General features: G+C 50.5%; 1 protein-coding gene and 1 long non-coding RNA gene across 6 annotated transcripts in view; one reads left to right on the forward strand and one right to left on the reverse strand.

Annotated features, from left to right (window-relative positions):
• Window positions 1–24,043, forward strand: part of LOC140074768 (uncharacterized) — a 147,596-nt gene that overhangs the window by 34,542 nt on the left and 89,011 nt on the right. The gene's annotated exons all lie outside the window — the stretch shown is intronic.
• Window positions 1–24,043, reverse strand: part of CACNA1H (calcium voltage-gated channel subunit alpha1 H) — a 308,384-nt gene that overhangs the window by 8,649 nt on the left and 275,692 nt on the right. For all 3 annotated transcript variants that reach the window (XM_072119929.1, XM_072119927.1, XM_072119928.1), the window contains exons 28-30: window positions 10,181–10,314; window positions 10,027–10,097; window positions 744–822 (exon numbers count right to left, since the gene is read on the reverse strand). In XM_072119929.1, coding sequence (XP_071976030.1) covers window positions 744–822; window positions 10,027–10,097; window positions 10,181–10,314 — 284 coding nt within the window. The remainder of the gene's footprint in view (window positions 1–743; window positions 823–10,026; window positions 10,098–10,180; window positions 10,315–24,043) is intronic.

The raw sequence follows: 24,043 nt of genomic DNA on the forward strand, positions 1-24,043 counted from the left end.
GGGGACCTGATTGGGGAAGCGACACATGCAGGATATCGGGCTCACGATCTTGAATCGCGGCAGCTGTGCATTCCAGCGGCCATTCCGGACCACTGGGGGTCATTTACTAAGGGCCCGATTTGCATTTTTGCGACGGGTTAACCGAATTTTTCAGTTTTGCGCAGATTTTCCCTGTATTGCCCCAGGATTTTGCCGCACGCGATTGGATTGTGGCGCATCGGCGCCTGCATGCACGTGACGGCCGTAAAAAAAACACGGCGGATTCGGAAAAACGGACGCAGACTGAAGCTAGCCAGCAGACCGTGAGTATTCCACTAGAAGAGCTTGGACCAATGGCATTGTAGTTAAAGTATTTTTTTTTAGAGTTTTTATTCGACGCACGCATCATTTTGTAAGACTTCTTGGCTAGAGCTCTACCAGAAGGGATAAGTAGCCTCCACCTCCAAATGTCACCTTTAATCCGGAAATGTGATTTCATGGTGACAGGTTCCACTTTAGAAGAAATTTTTTTGATAAGCCTATTCCATGATCCTTGCGGAAACAGTCAACAGCTGTGACCAATCTCCCATGTCCAAATTTTCATGAAATCCTCTGATAATGAGCAGATGTGGCTTCTAATCTTCTAAGGATCGTGAATGTTTCCTGATCGGGCTGAACCTCTGCCAGCTCCAACTATTTTTACCCAAACTTTTTTTTTTGCATTGCCACAAAAGTTTGTATCCAAAGATTTTGTCTTTACTCACCGAGCTTTCCGAACAGCTCCACTCCCAGGGCGGCGTAGATGAAGAACAGCAGCATGAAGAGAAGTCCAAGGTTTCCTACCTGCCGAGGAAGACACAAGTCAACGTGAGGGTGGGAAGTGCAGAAGACACAAGATACCTACACAACGTTGTACAGGCCGAGAGCATCTGCGAAATGTCATCTCGACCTATCACAACCACTACTGGATCCACCAAATATTAGAGTAACCGTAGAAAATCAGAAGTGGGTCATACTCGGAGATTCCCAAACACTTGGAAGTTCCTCAACCATACAAAAAGTTCCCCTTGACCAATGAACATATTGTTCATTTCTTGTAGAACTTTCTGAAAACTTTTTGTCCGGATAGGCGGAAGGATTTGCACAATGAAGCGGTGACAAGAGGCTGAATGGCAACAAAGGTCAGAGACGCCTCAGGGGACGAGGAAACTTCTAGAATAGTCAACTTTCTGACATTAACTTTTGAAGTTTGAACCTTTTGTGATGAAGGGAAGAGTTCAGCACTAGTGAGTGAAGGACGGCTGTCATATATCCTTCTCCACGCGCGGCGCCTAATAAGATGATTGCCGAGGAAGCAAACGCCCGTCCGCCTCAAGTCACTTGATATTCATTGAGGGAGGCCACCGAGAGATGTCCTATTACCACAGCTAATTTAGTTGTATAGTGCGAACCAGCAGGTCGGCTCAAGGACTCTAAAGAAAGATGACAGCTGTGGAGACATCCTCGTCCATGCATGTTAATGAATCCCAAGACCAACACAAAGCTCCACAGGGTTATACATATAGAGGTTGTCACCGTCTGTAGAACTATGAACTGTAACACGAGGCTCCGAACCTCAATGTCACTATTCATGAGGGTTCAGGGACGGCGAGAAGATTCTGAGATGGGAACACTTTACTAGATACATCTCATGTTAACTATTTGTCAGCTACAAGTGAGGCACGTATCCGGGAGACAGGACAGGGACAAGGCTGACACTTGGGGGACAGGGACACGCTGACACTTGGGGGACAGGGCGGGGACACGCTGACACTTGGGGGACAGGACAGGGACACGCTGACACTTGGGGGACAGGGACACGCTGACACCTGGGGGGACAGGACAAGGACACGCTGACACTTGGGGGACAGGACAATGACACGCTGACACTTGGGGGACAGGACAAGGACACGCTGACACTTGGGGGACAGGACAGGGACACGCTGACACTTGGGGGACAGGACAGGGACACGCTGACACTTGGGGGGACAGGACAAGGACACGCTGACACTTGGGGGACAGGACAAGGACACGCTGACACTTGGGGGACAGGACAGGGACACGCTGACACTTGGGGGACAGGACAAGGACACGCTGACACTTGGGGGGACAGGACAGGGACACGCTGACACTTGGGGGGACAGGACAGGGACACGCTGACACTTAGGGGACAGGACAGGGACACGCTGACACTTGGGGGACAGGACAGGGACATGTTGACACTTGGGGGTAAAGGCCGGTGACACGCTGACACCTGGGGGACAGGACAGGGACATGCTGACACTTGGGGGACAGGACAGGGACACGCTGACACTTGGGGGGACAGGACAGGGACACGCTGACACTTGGGGGACAGGACAGGGACATGCTGACACTTGGGGGACAGGACAGGGACACTCTGACACTTGGGGGACAGGACAGGGACACGCTGACACTTGGGGGACAGGACAGGGACACGCTGACACTTGGGGGACAGGACAGGGACACGCTGACACTTGGGGGACAGGACAGGGACACGCTGACAGTTGGGAGACAGGGACACGCTGACACTTGGGGGGACAGGACAGGGACACGCTGACACTTGGGGGACAGGGCAGGGACACGCTGACACTTGGGGGGAACAGGACAGGGACACGCTGACACTTGGGGGGACAGGACAGGGACACGCTGACACTTGGGGGGACAGGACAGGGACACGCTGACACTTGGGGGGACAGGACAGGGACACGCTGACACTTGTGGGGACAGGACAGGGACACGCTGACACTTGGGGGACAGGACAGGGACACTCTGACAGTTGGGAGACAGGGACACGCTGACACTTGGGGGACAGGGACACGCTGACACTTGGGGGACAGGGCGGGGACACGCTGACACTTGGGGGACAGGACAGGGACACGCTGACACTTGGGGGACAGGGACACGCTGACACCTGGGGGGACAGGACAAGGACACGCTGACACTTGGGGGACAGGACAATGACACGCTGACACTTGGGGGACAGGACAAGGACACGCTGACACTTGGGGGACAGGACAGGGACACGCTGACACTTGGGGGACAGGACAGGGACACGCTGACACTTGGGGGGACAGGACAAGGACACGCTGACACTTGGGGGACAGGACAAGGACACGCTGACACTTGGGGGACAGGACAGGGACACGCTGACACTTGGGGGACAGGACAAGGACACGCTGACACTTGGGGGGACAGGACAGGGACACGCTGACACTTGGGGGGACAGGACAGGGACACGCTGACACTTAGGGGACAGGACAGGGACACGCTGACACTTGGGGGACAGGACAGGGACATGTTGACACTTGGGGGTAAAGGCCGGTGACACGCTGACACCTGGGGGACAGGACAGGGACATGCTGACACTTGGGGGACAGGACAGGGACACGCTGACACTTGGGGGGACAGGACAGGGACACGCTGACACTTGGGGGACAGGACAGGGACATGCTGACACTTGGGGGACAGGACAGGGACACTCTGACACTTGGGGGACAGGACAGGGACACGCTGACACTTGGGGGACAGGACAGGGACACGCTGACACTTGGGGGACAGGACAGGGACACGCTGACACTTGGGGGACAGGACAGGGACACGCTGACAGTTGGGAGACAGGGACACGCTGACACTTGGGGGGACAGGACAGGGACACGCTGACACTTGGGGGACAGGGCAGGGACACGCTGACACTTGGGGGGAACAGGACAGGGACACGCTGACACTTGGGGGGACAGGACAGGGACACGCTGACACTTGGGGGGACAGGACAGGGACACGCTGACACTTGGGGGGACAGGACAGGGACACGCTGACACTTGTGGGGACAGGACAGGGACACGCTGACACTTGGGGGACAGGACAGGGACACTCTGACAGTTGGGAGACAGGGACACGCTGACACTTGGGGGGACAGGACAGGGACACGCTGCCACTGGGGGACAGGACAGGGACACGCTGACACTTGGGGGGACAGGACAGGGACACGCTGACACTTGGGGGTAAAGGCCGGTGACACGCTGACACTTGGGGGACAGGACGGGGACACGCTGACACTTGGTGGACAGGACAGGGACACGCTGACACTTGGGGGGACAGGGCAGGGACACGCTGACACTTGGGGGACAGGACAGGGACACGCTGACACTTGGGGGGACAGGACAGGGACACGCCGACACTTGGGGGGACAGGACAGGGACACGCCGACACTCGGGGGGACAGGACAGGGACACGCCGACACTTGGGGGACAGGACAGGGACACGCTGACACTTGGGGGACAGGACAGGGACACGCTGACACTTGGGGGTAAAGGCCGGTGACACGCTGACACTTTTGGGACAGGAGGGGGACACGCTGACACTTGTGGGACAGGACAGGGACACGCTGACACTTGTGGGACAGGACAGGGACACCCGGACACTGGGGGACATGGATATAACACGCTGTGGTTGTGGCCTAGACGGCTCTGCCGCCACCCGGCTGGGCGCACTATGTGGCACTCTGTGTTGGCAGTGGTGCACTTCCGCACACTGAGGACTGTAGACATAATGGGGCAGATTTACTTACCCGGCCCATTCGCGATCCAGCGGCGCGTTCTCTGCGGTGGATTTGACGTCCACCAGGTGGCGCTGCTGCGCAGAAGTTCCCCGAGGCCCGCCGGAATGCACTGAAGTTCACCGGCCTATTCCTGTTGCAGGTAAGCGCGATTCCCGCGACACTTTTTTTTTTTTTTAAATGCGGCGGTTTTTCTGAATCCGTCGGGTTTTCGATCGGCCACGCCCCCGATTTCCGTCATGTGTATGCCAGCGTCGATGCGCCACAATCCGATCGCATGCGCCAAAATCCAGGGGCAATACAGGGAAAATTGACGCAAATCGGAAATATTCGGGTAACACGTCGGGAAAACGCGAATCGGGCCCTTAGTAAATGACCCCCAAGGTCCCTCTCTAGGAGAGGAGCGCCGGAGGCTTCCTAAGTTTGCACATCTCTCTTCTGATTTTCCTCACATCCATTATTTCTGCGCCATCAGCCCACAGCGTGGCATTTCAGTCACATCCGCGCACAGAATACCCAGGGAGGGCTGTCAGGATCTGTACATGTGCCAGGCTGCTGCAGGGACAACGCACGGCTCCAGCTGCTCGGGAATCACTGATACTACAGGAGGACGCGCTGCCCCGGGCTCCAAGACACATCAGGATGATAGCAGCACTTTACATGGGCACCGGGATTCTTATGGTCATACATCAGGGATGCCCTGACCTACTGTATGTCTACAATGTACATTGCAAACACAATGGGGCTATATCCTGCATGTGTCGCTCAGGTCCCCGGAGTTCACCACCTTCTTCCTGGTGCATGTAAGTGCTTCATCGTGCGACACAATTTGAAAGATAAATCCCGCGCTCAGTCCGAATCAGTCGGATCGTCCAATTCCTTATACGGACTGAGCGCGGGATTTAACTTTCAAATTGTGTAGCAAGATCAGCACTTACATGCACCAGGAAGAAGAAGGTGAACTCCGGGGACCTGAGCGGGCAAGCGACACATGCAGGATATCGGGCGCACAATCTTAGTGAATCACGGCTATTATCCTAGCGCAGGGCAGGGCTCTAAGTTTCACTCTTATTGACCCAGATATGGGGCTGTTATTACTGAAGCGTATGGCGGTATTATTATTTCCACAATGTTTGCTATTATTATCCTGTGGGGGTTGTATGTATTATAATAAGGGCAATATATGGCAGTATTATTTCTACACTCTTTGGTATTATTATCCTGTGGGGGTTGTATGTATTATAAGGGCAGTATATGGCGGTATTATAGGGATACACTGTATGGTTTCTATGTGGATGCTATATGATGTAACTCGGACGCTGTAGGGCGGTATTATTAGATCTATTTGTATTATATATTATTATTTACTTTCATATTTCTTCTATGGAATGGGGGCAGCTCTGCCCTGCAGCGGGTGAAGGGTTAATGTCTCTGCTCTCGGGTTCCCAGGCACGGACTGCGCCGCTCTTTATATTTATAATGTGAATAATGTCATTCCTGGGATAATCCCATCCAACCAGAGCGGGACATGGATTCTTCAGGAATCGCCCCACATCCCTTTCCATGAGCTCTGTCTCCCTGCATACATGTCCCTATATAATAGACGCTGTCCAATCCTGTCCTCTCCATACAAGGTCACACCGCTGCCACCCAGCTTTCCTAGAAGCAGATTTACAAATGGCTCCAATGGCTTTTCACAGGAGTCTTTATCTTCTTCGAAACACAGCGCCCCCTCTGTCCCTGGGTTGTTTCTGGTATTGCAGCTTGGCTTAAAGGGGTGGTCCAATTTTGTGTATAACATAAGGGGAAGATAGAAAGGGTTAAAGGGGTATTCCGGGAATATGAACGTCTGACACAAAAACCCTTGATGATATAAATAAATGAATACAACAATACTCAATGTCATTAGTCACAAAACGGAGTTAAAATAATATGATTTTATGATTATACAAAATTTATGGCCTCTCTAAAGTAGGTGGAGTTATCACTAAGATGGCCGCCACTGGAAACTACAAGTTCCATGATCCTTTAGTTCTCAGTAACTCCTCCTCCCTCTTATGCTCTGCTAACAGTGATGATGTAACAGGTTTTCTTGCTCTGTTACCATAGTAATGATGTGTAACTGCCATCACCACAACACTGATCATACTGGATGCACTGCAACCAACCGACTACAGCCAAACATAGTGGTGATCACATGACCCTGCCCAAGCAGCTGCAAGACATGTGATGTGGACATGTGACCAGCGGCCATCTTCTTTTCTGCGACGGACCGCGCGGAGGAAATTAACGGACTGATTAAAGGGCCAGTAGCATTTTAATTCTTCATTACAGTCTATGTCACCAGCATTTTCTGCTAAGGGGAGCAAAATTTTAAATAACAACTAATTACACATTAGCTTATATTTTGAGTGCCCACTTGTATATAAATTATGCTGATTCCTGGAATACCCCTTTAAGTATGATATACATGGTCTTTCTCCCAGCGTCCTCTTCTCCAGGACCATGTTTATTCCTTATAAAGATGAAATCTGGCCGGGGGTCACTATTACTTTTCTCTGCCCTCGATGTGGCCCAGAACACAGAATCCGATCAGAGTTTACACAAAGACGTCTTAACTTAATGGGAATAAGTCATCGAGCTAAAAATAGGTCTGATGGAGCGCGGCACCAGGAAGTATGTGTGGAAATCCTGAGGAACCCGGAGAGAACCATGACTACACGGATACAATAACAAACAGCACGGTAATATCTCCCGATCAGAACTAACACATTGTAACGCCACAGCCACGAGACATCCAGCCATCATCTGCTACACTGTGCAGATTACTATAATACTGCCCCCTATGTACAAGAATATAACTACTATAATACTGCCCCCTATGTACAAGAATATAACTACTATAATACTGCCCCCTATGTACAAGAATATAACTACTATAATACTGCCCCCTATGTACAAGGATATAACTACTATAATACTGCCCCCTATGTACAGGAATATAACTACTATAATACTGCCCCCTATGTACAGGAATATAACTACTATAATACTGCCCCCTATGTACAAGTCTATAACTACTATAATACTGCCCCCTATGTACAAGAATATATCTACTATAATACTGCCCCCTATGTACAGGAATATAACTACTATAATACTGCCCCCTATGTACATGAATATAACTACCATAATACTGCCCCCTATGTACAAGAATATAACAACTATAATACTGCCCCCTATGTACAAGAAAATAACTACTATAATACTGCCTATGTACAAGAATATAACTACTATAATACTGCCCCCTATGTACAGGAATATAACTACTATAATACTGCCCCCTATGTACAGGAATATAAATACTATAATACTGCCCCCTATGTACAAGAATATAACTACTATAATACTGCCCCCTATGTACAGGAATATAACTACTATAATACTGCCCCCTATGTACAAGAATATAACTACTATAATACTGCCCCCTATGTACAAGAATATAACTACTATAATACTGCCCCCTATGTACAAGAATATAACTACTATAATACTGCCCCCTATGTACAAGGATATAACTACTATAATACTGCCCCCTATGTACAGGAATATAACTACTATAATACTGCCCCCTATGTACAGGAATATAACTACTATAATACTGCCCCCTATGTACAAGTCTATAACTACTATAATACTGCCCCCTATGTACAAGAATATATCTACTATAATACTGCCCCCTATGTACAGGAATATAACTACTATAATACTGCCCCCTATGTACATGAATATAACTACCATAATACTGCCCCCTATGTACAAGAATATAACTACCATAATACTGCCCCCTATGTACAAGAATATAACAACTATAATACTGCCCCCTATGTACAAGAAAATAACTACTATAATACTGCCTATGTACAAGAATATAACTACTATAATACTGCCCCCTATGTACAAGAATATAACTACTATAATACTGCCCCCTATATACAAGAATATAACTACTATAATACTGTCCCCTATGTACAAGAATATAACTACTATAATACTGCCCCTATGTACAAGAATATAACTACTATAATACTGCCCCCTATGTACAGGAATATAACTACTATAATACTGCCTCCTATGTGCAAGAATATAACTACTATAATACTGCCCCCTATGTACAGGAATATAACTACTATAATACTGCCCCCTATGTACAAGAATATAACTACTATAATACTGCCCCCTATGTACAAGAATATAACTACTATAATACTGCCGCCTATGTGCAAGAATATAACTACTATAATACTGCCCCCTATGTACAAGAATATAACTACTATAATACTGCCCCCTATGTACAAGAATATAACTACTATAATACTGCCCCCTATGTACAAGGATATAACTACTATAATACTGCAACCTATGTACAGGAATATAACTACTATAATACTGCCCCCTATGTACAAGAATATAACTACTATAATACTGCCCCCTATGTACAAGAATATAACTACTATAATACTGCCCCCTATGTACAAGAATATAACTACTATAATACTGCCCCCTATGTACAAGAAAATAACTACTATAATACTGCCTCCTATGTACAAGAATATAACTACTATAATACTGCCCCCTATGTACAAGGATATAACTACTATAATACTGCAACCTATGTACAGGAATATAACTACTATAATACTGCCCCCTATGTACAGGAATATAACTACTATAATACTGCAACCTATGTACAAGAATATAACTACTATAATACTGCCCCCTATGTACAAGAATATAACTACTATAATACTGCCCGCTATGTACAAGAATATAACTACTATAATACTGCCCCCTATGTACAAGAATATAACTACTATAATACTGCCTCCTATGTACAAGAATATAACTACTATAATACTGCCCCCTATGTACAAGAATATAACTACTATAATACTGCCCCTATGTACAGGAATATAGCTACTATAATACTGCCTCCCATGTACAAGAATATAACTACTATAATACTGCCCCCTATGTACAGGAATATAACTACTATAATACTGCCCCCTATGTACAAGAATATAACTACTATAATACTGCTCCCTATGTACAAGAATATAACTACTATAATACTGCCCCCTATGTACAGGAATATAACTACTATAATACTGCTCCCTATGTACAAGAATATAACTACTATAATACTGCCCCCTATGTACAAGAATATAACTACTATAATACTGCCCCCTATGTACAAGAATATAACTACTATAATACTGTCCCCTATGTACAAGAATATAACTACTATAATACTGCCCCTATGTACAAGAATATAACTACTATAATACTGCCCCCTATGTACAGGAATATAACTACTATAATACTGCCCCCTATGTATTAGTACCATGGTGGTTGATGCTATTGGTGGTTACCTGTGGCAGGGCCTGCACCACTGTATCCAGCAGGGCTCTCATCCCGGTTGCCATCTTCAGTAGTTTGAGCACTATAGGGACAGGCAGAGCAGAGGTCATGTGGGTACGGTACATCTTTATGACACCATGGGGGTGGTATTATAGGACCTCTCACCTCGTGCGATCCTCAGGACCCTCATGATGCGGATGATGGTAGGATTGATGGGGAGGGAAGCGTTGATTTCGATCTCCTCCAGGGTGATGCCCATGATGGAGAGCAGAACGATCGCCAGGTCCAGCTGGTTCCACCTGTAAGAGACCCAGAGATTGTACAGTCAGGAACGTTACGTGACAGTCCCTGTGTCTGGGCAGGTTGGGGGAAAGAGAATTATTCACAAGTGTGAGGCTATGCGCTTCCCTTACCACCAGGAAATAAAATATTGACCCTTCTTCTGCCCCCAGACAAGTGTATAGTAAGATAACAACCAGTCTACCCTAGACCACCAGGTTACAATATTGACCCTTCACCAGGGGATCACATACTAACCCTCCAATGCCCTAGACTACCAGGGGGTCACATACTAACCCTCCAATGTCCTAGACCACCAGGGGATCACATACTAACCCTCCAATGCCCTAGACCACCAGGGGATCACATACTAACCCTCCAATGCCCTAGACCACCAGGGGATCACATACTAACCCTCCAATGCCCTAGACCACCAGGGGATCACATACTAACCCTCCAATGCCCTAGACCACCAGGGGGTCACATACTAACCCTCCAAAGCCCTAGACCACCAGGGGGTCACATACTAACCCTCCAATGCCCTAGACCACCAGGGGATCACATACTAACCCTCCAATGCCCTAGACCACCAGGGGATCACATACTAACCCTCCAATGCCCTAGACCACCAGGGGATCACATACTAACCCTCCAATGTCCTAGACCACCAGGGGATCACATACTAACCCTCCAATGTCCTAGACCACCAGGGGATCACATACTAACCCTCTAATGTCCTAGACCACCAGGGGATCACATACTAACCTTCCAATGCCCTAGACCACCAGGGGATCACATACTAACCTTCCAATGCCCTAGACGACCAGGGGATCACATACTAACCCTCCAATGCCCTAGACGACCAGGGGATCGCATACTAACCCTCCAATGCCCTAGACCACCAGGGGATCGCATACTAACCCTCCAATGCCCTAGACCACCAGGGGATCACATACTAACCCTCCAATGCCCTAGACCGCCAGGGGATCACATACTAACCCTCCAATGCCCTAGACCACCAGGGGATCACATACTAACCCTCCAATGCCCTAGACCACCACGGGATCACATACTAACCCTCCAATGCCCTAGACCACCAGGGGATCACATACTAACCCTCCAATGCCCTAGAACACCAGGGGATCACATACTAACCCTCCAATGCCCTAGACCGCCAGGGGATCACATACTAACCCTCCAATGCCCTAGACCACCAGGGGATCACATACTAACCCTCCAATGCCCTAGACCACCACGGGATCACATACTAACCCTCCAATGCCCTAGACCACCACGGGATCACATACTAACCCTCCAATGCCCTAGACCGCCAGGGGATCACATACTAACCCTCCAATGCCCTAGACCACCAGGGGGTCACATACTAACCCTCCAATGCCCTAGACCACCAGGGGATCACATACTAACCCTCCAATGCCCTAGACCACCAGGGGGTCACATACTAACCCTCCAATGCCCTAGACCACCAGGGGATCACATACTAACCCTCCAATGCCCTAGACCACCAGGGGATCACATACTAACCCTCCAATGCCCTAGACCACCAGGGGGTCACATACTAACCCTCCAATGCCCTAGACCACCAGGGGATCACATACTAACCCTCCAATGCCCTAGACCACCAGGGGATCACATACTAACCCTCCAATGCCCTAGACCACCAGGGGATCACATACTAACCCTCCAATGCCCTAGACCACCAGGGGATCACATACTAACCCTCCAATGCCCTAGACCACCAGGGGGTCACATACTAACCCTCCTATGTCCTAGACCACCAGGGGATCACATACTAACCCTCCAATGCCCTAGACCACCAGGGGATCACATACTAACCCTCCAATGTCCTAGACCACCAGGGGGTCACATACTAACCCTCCAATGCCCTAGACCACCAGGGGATCACATACTAACCCTCCAATGCCCTAGACCACCAGAGGATCACATACTAACCCTCCAATGTCTTAGACCACCAGGGGGTCACATACTAACCCTCCAATGCCCTAGACCACCAGGGGATCACATACTAACCCTCCAATGCCCTAGACCACCAGGGGATCACATACTAACCCTCCAATGCCCTAGACCACCAGGGGATCACATACTAACCCTCCAATGTCCTAGACCACCAGGGGGTCACATACTAACCCTCCAATGCCCTAGACCACCAGGGGATCACATACTAACCCTCCAATGCCCTAGACCACCAGGGGATCACATACTAACCCTCCAATGCCCTAGACCACCAGGGGATCACATACTAACCCTCCAATGTCCTAGACCACCAGAGGATCACATACTAACCTGCCAATGCCCTAGACCACCACGGGATCACATACTAACCCTCCAATGTCCTAGACCACCAGGGGATCACATACTAACCCTCCAATGCCCTAGACCACCAGGGGATCACATACTAACTCTCCAATGCCCTAGACCACCAGGGGATCACATACTAACCCTCCAATGCCCTAGACCGCCAGGGGATCACATACTAACCCTCCTATGTCCTAGACCACCAGGGTATCACCTACTAACCCTCCAATGCCCTAGACCACCAGGGTATCACCTACTAACCCTCCAATGCCCTAGACCGCCAGGGGATCACATACTAACCCTCAAATGTCCTAGACCACCAGGGGATCACATACTAACCTTCCAATGTCCTAGACCACCAGGGGATCACATACTAACCCTCCAATGCCCTAGACCACCAGGGGATCACATACTAACCCTCCAATGTCCTAGACCACCAGGGGATCACATACTAACCCTCCAATGTCCTAGACCACCAGGGGATCACCTACTAACCCTCCAATGCCATAGACCACCAGGGGATCACATACTAACCCTACAATGCCCTAGACCACCAGGGGATCACATACTAACCTGCCAATGCCCTAGACCACCAGGGGATCACATACTAATCTCCCAATGCCCTAGACCACCAGGGGATCACATACTAACCCTCCAATGCCCTAAACCACCAGGGGATCACATACTAACCCTCCAATGCCCTAGACCACCAGGGGATCACATACTAACCCTCCAATGTCCTAGACCACCAGGGGATCACATACTAACCCTCCTATGTCCTAGACCACCAGGGGATCACATACTAACCTTCCAATGCCCTAGACCACTAGGGGATCACATACTAACCTGCCAATGCCCTAGACCACCAGGGGTCACATACTAACCTGCCAATGCCCTAGACCACCAGGGGGTCACATACTAACCCTCCTATGTCCTAGACCACCAGGGGATCACATACTAACCTGCCAATGCCCTAGACCACCAGGGGATCACATACTAACCTGCCAATGCCCTAGACTACCAGGGGATCACATACTAACCCTCCAATGCCCTAGACCACCAGGGGATCACATACTAACCCTCCAATGCCCTAGACCACCAGGGGATCACATACTAACCCTCCAATGCCCTAGACCACCAGGGGATCACATACTAACCCTCCAATGTCCTAGACCACCAGGGGATCACATACTAACCCTCCAATGCCCTAGACCACCAGGGGATCACATACTAACCCTACAATGCCCTAGACCACCAGGGGATCACATACTAACCTGCCAATGCCCTAGACCACCAGGGGATCACATACTAACCTGCCAATGCCCTAGACCACCAGGGGATCACATACTAACCTGCCAATGCCCTAGACTACCAGGGGATCACATACTAACCCTCCAATGCCCTAGACCACCAGGGGATCACATACTAACCCTCCAATGCCCTAGACCACCAGGGGATCACATACTAACCCTCCAATGCCCTAGACCACCAGGGGATCACATACTAACCTGCCAATGCCCTAGACCACCAGGGGATCACATACTAACCCTCCAATGTCCTAGACCACCAGGGGATCAAGTACTAAACCTCCAATGTCCTAGACCACCAGGGGATCACATACTAACCTTCCAATGTCCTAGACCACCAGGGGATCACATACTAACCCTCCAATGTCCTAGACCACCAGGGGATCACATACTAACCCTCCAATGCCATAGACCACCAGGGGATCACATACTAACTCTACAATGCCCTAGACCACCAGGGGATCACATACTAACCCTCCAATGTCCTAGACCACCAGGGGTTCACATACTAACCCTCCAATGTCCTAGACCACCAGGGGGTCACATACTAACCCTCCAATGTCCTAGACCACCAGGGGGTCACATACTAACCCTCCAATGTCCTAGACCACCAGGGGATCACATACTAACCCTCCAATGTCCTAGACCACCAGGGGATCACATACTAACCCTCCAATGCCCTAGACCACCAGGGGGTCACATACTAACCCTCCAATGTCCTAGACCACCAGGGGATCACATACTAACCCTCCAATGTCCTAGACCACCAGGGGATCACATACTAACCCTCCAATGCCCTAGACCACCAGGGGATCACATACTAACCCTCCAATGCCCTAGACCACCAGGGGGTCACATACTAACCCTCCAATGTCCTGGACCACCAGGGGATCACATACTAACCCTCCAATGTCCTAGACCACCAGGGGATCACATACTAACCCTCCAATGTCCTAGACCACCAGGGGGTCACATACTAACCCTCCAATGTCCTAGACCACCAGGAGATCACATACTAACCCTCCAATGTCCTAGACCACCAGGGGATCACATACTAACCCTCCAATGCCCTAGACCACCAGGGGATCACATACTAACCCTCCAATGTCCTAGACCACCAGGGGGTCACATACTAACCTGCCAATGCCCTAGACCACCAGGGGATCACATACTAACCCTCCAATGTCCTAGACCACCAGGGGATCACATACTAACCTGCCAATGTCCTAGACCACCAGGGGATCACATACTAACCCTCCAATGTCCTAGACCACCAGGGGATCACATACTAACCCTCCAATGTCCTAGACCACCAGGGGATCACATACTAACCCTCCAATGTCCTAGACCACCAGGGTATCACATACTAACCCTCCAATGTCCTAGACCACCAGGGGATCACATACTAACCCTCCAATGTCCTAGACCACCAGGGGATCACATACTAACCCTCCAATGTCCTAGACCACCAGGATATCACATACTAACCCTCCAATGTCCTAGACCACCAGGGGATCACATACTAACCCTCCAATGTCCTAGACCACCAGGGGGTCACATACTAACCCGCCAATGCCCTAGACCACCAGGGGATCACATACTAACCCTCCAATGTCCTAGACCACCAGGGGATCACATACTAACCTGCCAATGCCCTAGACTACCAGGGGATCACATACTAACCCTCCAATGCCCTAGACCACCAGGGGATCACATACTAACCCTCCAATGCCCTAGACCACCAGGGGATCACATACTAACCCTCCAATGCCCTAGACCACCAGGGGATCACATACTAACCTGCCAATGCCCTAGACCACCAGGGGATCACATACTAACCCTCCAATGTCCTAGACCACCAGGGGATCAAGTACTAAACCTCCAATGTCCTAGACCACCAGGGGATCACATACTAACCTTCCAATGTCCTAGACCACCAGGGGATCACATACTAACCCTCCAATGTCCTCGACCACCAGGGGATCACATACTAACCCTCCAATGCCATAGACCACCAGGGGATCACATACTAACTCTACAATGCCCTAGACCACCAGGGGATCACATACTAACCCTCCAATGTCCTAGACCACCAGGGGTTCACATACTAACCCTCCAATGTCCTAGACCACCAGGGGGTCACATACTAACCCTCCAATGTCCTAGACCACCAGGGGGTCACATACTAACCCTCCAATGTCCTAGACCACCAGGGGATCACATACTAACCCTCCAATGTCCTAGACCACCAGGGGATCACATACTAACCCTCCAATGCCCTAGACCACCAGGGGGTCACATACTAACCCTCCAATGTCCTAGACCACCAGGGGATCACATACTAACCCTCCAATGTCCTAGACCACCAGGGGATCACATACTAACCCTCCAATGCCCTAGACCACCAGGGGATCACATACTAACCCTCCAATGCCCTAGACCACCAGGGGGTCACATACTAACCCTCCAATGTCCTGGACCACCAGGGGATCACATACTAACCCTCCAATGTCCTAGACCACCAGGGGATCACATACTAACCCTCCAATGTCCTAGACCACCAGGGGGTCACATACTAACCCTCCAATGTCCTAGACCACCAGGAGATCACATACTAACCCTCCAATGTCCTAGACCACCAGGGGATCACATACTAACCCTCCAATGCCCTAGACCACCAGGGGATCACATACTAACCCTCCAATGTCCTAGACCACCAGGGGGTCACATACTAACCTGCCAATGCCCTAGACCACCAGGGGATCACATACTAACCCTCCAATGTCCTAGACCACCAGGGGATCACATACTAACCTGCCAATGTCCTAGACCACCAGGGGATCACATACTAACCCTCCAATGTCCTAGACCACCAGGGGATCACATACTAACCCTCCAATGTCCTAGACCACCAGGGGATCACATACTAACCCTCCAATGTCCTAGACCACCAGGGGATCACATACTAACCCTCCAATGACCTAGACCACCAGGGTATCACATACTAACCCTCCAATGTCCTAGACCACCAGGGGATCACATACTAACCCTCCAATGTCCTAGACCACCAGGGGATCACATACTAACCCTCCAATGTCCTAGACCACCAGGATATCACATACTAACCCTCCAATGTCCTAGACCACCAGGGGATCACATACTAACCCTCCAATGTCCTAGACCACCAGGGGGTCACATACTAACCCGCCAATGCCCTAGACCACCAGGGGATCACATACTAACCCTCCAATGTCCTAGACCACCAGGGGATCACATACTAACCTGCCAATGTCCTAGACCACCAGGGGATCACATACTAACCCTCCAATGCCCTAGACCACCAGGGGATCACATACTAACCCTCCAATGTCCTAGACCACCAGGGGATCACATACTAACCCTCCAATGTCCTAGACCACCAGGGGGTCACATACTAACCCTCCAATGTCCTAGACCACCAGGGGATCACATACTAACCCTCCAATGTCCTAGACCACCAGGGGGTCACATACTAAACCTCCAATGTCCTAGACCACCAGGGGATCACATACTAACCCTCCAATGTCCTAGACCACCAGGGGATCACATACTAACCCTCCAATGTCCTAGACCACCAGGGGATCACATACTAACCCTCCAATGCCCTAGACCACCAGGGGATCACATACTAACCCTCCAATGTCCTAGACCACCAGGGAATCACATACTAACCCTCCAATGTCCTAGACCACCAGGGGGTCACATACTAACCCTCCAATGTCCTAGACCACCTGGGGATCACATACTAACCCTCCAATGTCCTAGACCACCAGGGGGTCACATACTAAACCTCCAATGTCCTAGACCACCAGGGGATCACATACTAACCCTCCAATGCCCTAGACCACCAGGGGGTCACATACTAACCCTCCAATGCCCTAGACCACCAGGGGGTCACATACTAACCCTCCAATGTCCTAGACCACCAGGGGATCACATCCTAACCCTCCAATGTCCTAGACCACCAGGGGATCACATACTAACCCTCCAATGTCCTAGACCACCAGGGGGTCACATACTAACCCTCCAATGCCATAGACCACCAGGGGGTCACATACTAACCCTCCAATGTCCTAGACCACCAGGGGGTCACATACTAACCCTCCAATGTCCTAGACCACCAGGGGATCACATACTAACCCTCCAATGTCCTAGACCACCAGGGGATCACATACTAACCCTCCAATGTCCTAGACCACCAGGGGATCACATACTAACCCTCCAATGTCCTAGACCACCAGGGGATCACATACTAACCCTCCAATGTCCTAGACCACCAGGGGATCACATACTAACCCTCCAATGTCCTAGACCACCAGGGGGTCACATACTAACCCTCCAATGTCCTAGACCACCAGGGGATCACATACTAACCCTCCAATGTCCTAGACCACCAGGGGATCACATACTAACCCTCCAATGTCCTAGACCACCAGGGGATCACATACTAACCCTCCAATGCCCTAGACCACCAGGGGATCACATACTAACCCTCCAATGTCCTAGACCACCAGGGGATCACATACTAACCCTCCAATGCCCTAGACCACCAGGGGATCACATACTAACCCTCCAATGTCCTAGACCACCAGGGGATCACATACTAACCCTCCAATGCCCTAGACCACCAGGGGATCACATACTAACCCTACAATGCCCTAGACCACCAGGGGATCACATACTAACCTGCCAATGCCCTAGACCACCAGGGGATCACATACTAACCTGCCAATGCCCTAGACCACCAGGGGATCACATACTAACCTGCCAATGCCCTAGACTACCAGGGGATCACATACTAACCCTCCAATGCCCTAGACCACCAGGGGATCACATACTAACCCTCCAATGCCCTAGACCACCAGGGGATCACATACTAACCCTCCAATGCCCTAGACCACCAGGGGATCACATACTAACCTGCCAATGCCCTAGACCACCAGGGGATCACATACTAACCCTCCAATGTCCTAGACCACCAGGGGATCAAGTACTAAACCTCCAATGTCCTAGACCACCAGGGGATCACATACTAACCTTCCAATGTCCTAGACCACCAGGGGATCACATACTAACCCTCCAATGTCCTAGACCACCAGGGGATCACATACTAACCCTCCAATGCCATAGACCACCAGGGGATCACATACTAACTCTACAATGCCCTAGACCACCAGGGGATCACATACTAACCCTCCAATGTCCTAGACCACCAGGGGTTCACATACTAACCCTCCAATGTCCTAGACCACCAGGGGGTCACATACTAACCCTCCAATGTCCTAGACCACCAGGGGGTCACATACTAACCCTCCAATGTCCTAGACCACCAGGGGATCACATACTAACCCTCCAATGTCCTAGACCACCAGGGGATCACATACTAACCCTCCAATGCCCTAGACCACCAGGGGGTCACATACTAACCCTCCAATGTCCTAGACCACCAGGGGATCACATACTAACCCTCCAATGTCCTAGACCACCAGGGGATCACATACTAACCCTCCAATGCCCTAGACCACCAGGGGATCACATACTAACCCTCCAATGCCCTAGACCACCAGGGGGTCACATACTAACCCTCCAATGTCCTGGACCACCAGGGGATCACATACTAACCCTCCAATGTCCTAGACCACCAGGGGATCACATACTAACCCTCCAATGTCCTAGACCACCAGGGGGTCACATACTAACCCTCCAATGTCCTAGACCACCAGGAGATCACATACTAACCCTCCAATGTCCTAGACCACCAGGGGATCACATACTAACCCTCCAATGCCCTAGACCACCAGGGGATCACATACTAACCCTCCAATGTCCTAGACCACCAGGGGGTCACATACTAACCTGCCAATGCCCTAGACCACCAGGGGATCACATACTAACCCTCCAATGTCCTAGACCACCAGGGGATCACATACTAACCTGCCAATGTCCTAGACCACCAGGGGATCACATACTAACCCTCCAATGTCCTAGACCACCAGGGGATCACATACTAACCCTCCAATGTCCTAGACCACCAGGGGATCACATACTAACCCTCCAATGTCCTAGACCACCAGGGGATCACATACTAACCCTCCAATGTCCTAGACCACCAGGGTATCACATACTAACCCTCCAATGTCCTAGACCACCAGGGGATCACATACTAACCCTCCAATGTCCTAGACCACCAGGGGATCACATACTAACCCTCCAATGTCCTAGACCACCAGGATATCACATACTAACCCTCCAATGTCCTAGACCACCAGGGGATCACATACTAACCCTCCAATGTCCTAGACCACCAGGGGGTCACATACTAACCCGCCAATGCCCTAGACCACCAGGGGATCACATACTAACCCTCCAATGTCCTAGACCACCAGGGGATCACATACTAACCTGCCAATGCCCTAGACTACCAGGGGATCACATACTAACCCTCCAATGCCCTAGACCACCAGGGGATCACATACTAACCCTCCAATGCCCTAGACCACCAGGGGATCACATACTAACCCTCCAATGCCCTAGACCACCAGGGGATCACATACTAACCTGCCAATGCCCTAGACCACCAGGGGATCACATACTAACCCTCCAATGTCCTAGACCACCAGGGGATCAAGTACTAAACCTCCAATGTCCTAGACCACCAGGGGATCACATACTAACCTTCCAATGTCCTAGACCACCAGGGGATCACATACTAACCCTCCAATGTCCTAGACCACCAGGGGATCACATACTAACCCTCCAATGCCATAGACCACCAGGGGATCACATACTAACTCTACAATGCCCTAGACCACCAGGGGATCACATACTAACCCTCCAATGTCCTAGACCACCAGGGGTTCACATACTAACCCTCCAATGTCCTAGACCACCAGGGGGTCACATACTAACCCTCCAATGTCCTAGACCACCAGGGGGTCACATACTAACCCTCCAATGTCCTAGACCACCAGGGGATCACATACTAACCCTCCAATGTCCTAGACCACCAGGGGATCACATACTAACCCTCCAATGCCCTAGACCACCAGGGGGTCACATACTAACCCTCCAATGTCCTAGACCACCAGGGGATCACATACTAACCCTCCAATGTCCTAGACCACCAGGGGATCACATACTAACCCTCCAATGCCCTAGACCACCAGGGGATCACATACTAACCCTCCAATGCCCTAGACCACCAGGGGGTCACATACTAACCCTCCAATGTCCTGGACCACCAGGGGATCACATACTAACCCTCCAATGTCCTAGACCACCAGGGGATCACATACTAACCCTCCAATGTCCTAGACCACCAGGGGGTCACATACTAACCCTCCAATGTCCTAGACCACCAGGAGATCACATACTAACCCTCCAATGTCCTAGACCACCAGGGGATCACATACTAACCCTCCAATGCCCTAGACCACCAGGGGATCACATACTAACCCTCCAATGTCCTAGACCACCAGGGGGTCACATACTAACCTGCCAATGCCCTAGACCACCAGGGGATCACATACTAACCCTCCAATGTCCTAGACCACCAGGGGATCACATACTAACCTGCCAATGTCCTAGACCACCAGGGGATCACATACTAACCCTCCAATGTCCTAGACCACCAGGGGATCACATACTAACCCTCCAATGTCCTAGACCACCAGGGGATCACATACTAACCCTCCAATGTCCTAGACCACCAGGGGATCACATACTAACCCTCCAATGACCTAGACCACCAGGGTATCACATACTAACCCTCCAATGTCCTAGACCACCAGGGGATCACATACTAACCCTCCAATGTCCTAGACCACCAGGGGATCACATACTAACCCTCCAATGTCCTAGACCACCAGGATATCACATACTAACCCTCCAATGTCCTAGACCACCAGGGGATCACATACTAACCCTCCAATGCCCTAGACCACCAGGGGGTCACATACTAACCCGCCAATGCCCTAGACCACCAGGGGATCACATACTAACCCTCCAATGTCCTAGACCACCAGGGGATCACATACTAACCTGCCAATGTCCTAGACCACCAGGGGATCACATACTAACCCTCCAATGCCCTAGACCACCAGGGGATCACATACTAACCCTCCAATGTCCTAGACCACCAGGGGATCACATACTAACCCTCCAATGTCCTAGACCACCAGGGGGTCACATACTAACCCTCCAATGTCCTAGACCACCAGGGGATCACATACTAACCCTCCAATGTCCTAGACCACCAGGGGGTCACATACTAAACCTCCAATGTCCTAGACCACCAGGGGATCACATACTAACCCTCCAATGTCCTAGACCACCAGGGGATCACATACTAACCCTCCAATGTCCTAGACCACCAGGGGATCACATACTAACCCTCCAATGCCCTAGACCACCAGGGGATCACATACTAACCCTCCAATGTCCTAGACCACCAGGGAATCACATACTAACCCTCCAATGTCCTAGACCACCAGGGGGTCACATACTAACCCTCCAATGTCCTAGACCACCTGGGGATCACATACTAACCCTCCAATGTCCTAGACCACCAGGGGGTCACATACTAAACCTCCAATGTCCTAGACCACCAGGGGATCACATACTAACCCTCCAATGCCCTAGACCACCAGGGGGTCACATACTAACCCTCCAATGCCCTAGACCACCAGGGGGTCACATACTAACCCTCCAATGTCCTAGACCACCAGGGGATCACATCCTAACCCTCCAATGTCCTAGACCACCAGGGGATCACATACTAACCCTCCAATGTCCTAGACCACCAGGGGGTCACATACTAACCCTCCAATGCCATAGACCACCAGGGGGTCACATACTAACCCTCCAATGTCCTAGACCACCAGGGGGTCACATACTAACCCTCCAATGTCCTAGACCACCAGGGGATCACATACTAACCCTCCAATGTCCTAGACCACCAGGGGATCACATACTAACCCTCCAATGTCCTAGACCACCAGGGGATCACATACTAACCCTCCAATGTCCTAGACCACCAGGGGATCACATACTAACCCTCCAATGTCCTAGACCACCAGGGGATCACATACTAACCCTCCAATGTCCTAGACCACCAGGGGGTCACATACTAACCCTCCAATGTCCTAGACCACCAGGGGATCACATACTAACCCTCCAATGTCCTAGACCACCAGGGGATCACATACTAACCCTCCAATGTCCTAGACCACCAGGGGATCACATACTAACCCTCCAATGCCCTAGACCACCAGGGGATCACATACTAACCCTCCAATGTCCTAGACCACCAGGGGATCACATACTAACCCTCCAATGTCCTAGACCACCAGGGGATCACATACTAACCCTCCAATGCCCTAGACGACCAGGGGATCACATACTAACCCTCCAATGTCCTAGACCACCAGGGGTCACATACTAACCTGCCAATGCCCTAGACCACCAGGGGATCACATACTAACCCTCCAATGTCCTAGACCACCAGGGGATCACATACTAACCTGCCAATGTCCTAGACCACCAGGGGATCACATACTAACCCTCCAATGTCCTAGACCACCAGGGGATCACATACTAACCCTCCAATGTCCTAGACCACCAGGGGATCACATACTAACCCTCCAATGTCCTAGACCACCAGGGGATCACATACTAACCCTCCAATGTCCTAGACCACCAGGGTATCACATACTAACCCTCCAATGTCCTAGACCACCAGGGGATCACATACTAACCCTCCAATGTCCTAGACCACCAGGGGATCACATACTAACCCTCCAATGTCCTAGACCACCAGGATATCACATACTAACCCTCCAATGTCCTAGACCACCAGGGGATCACATACTAACCCTCCAATGTCCTAGACCACCAGGGGGTCACATACTAACCCGCCAATGCCCTAGACCACCAGGGGATCACATACTAACCCTCCAATGTCCTAGACCACCAGGGGATCACATACTAACCTGCCAATGTCCTAGACCACCAGGGGATCACATACTAACCCTCCAATGCCCTAGACCACCAGGGGATCACATACTAA

The sequence above is a fragment of the Engystomops pustulosus genome, chromosome 8, assembly GCF_040894005.1.
Source record: "Engystomops pustulosus chromosome 8, aEngPut4.maternal, whole genome shotgun sequence".
Lineage (NCBI taxonomy): Eukaryota > Metazoa > Chordata > Amphibia > Anura > Leptodactylidae > Engystomops > Engystomops pustulosus.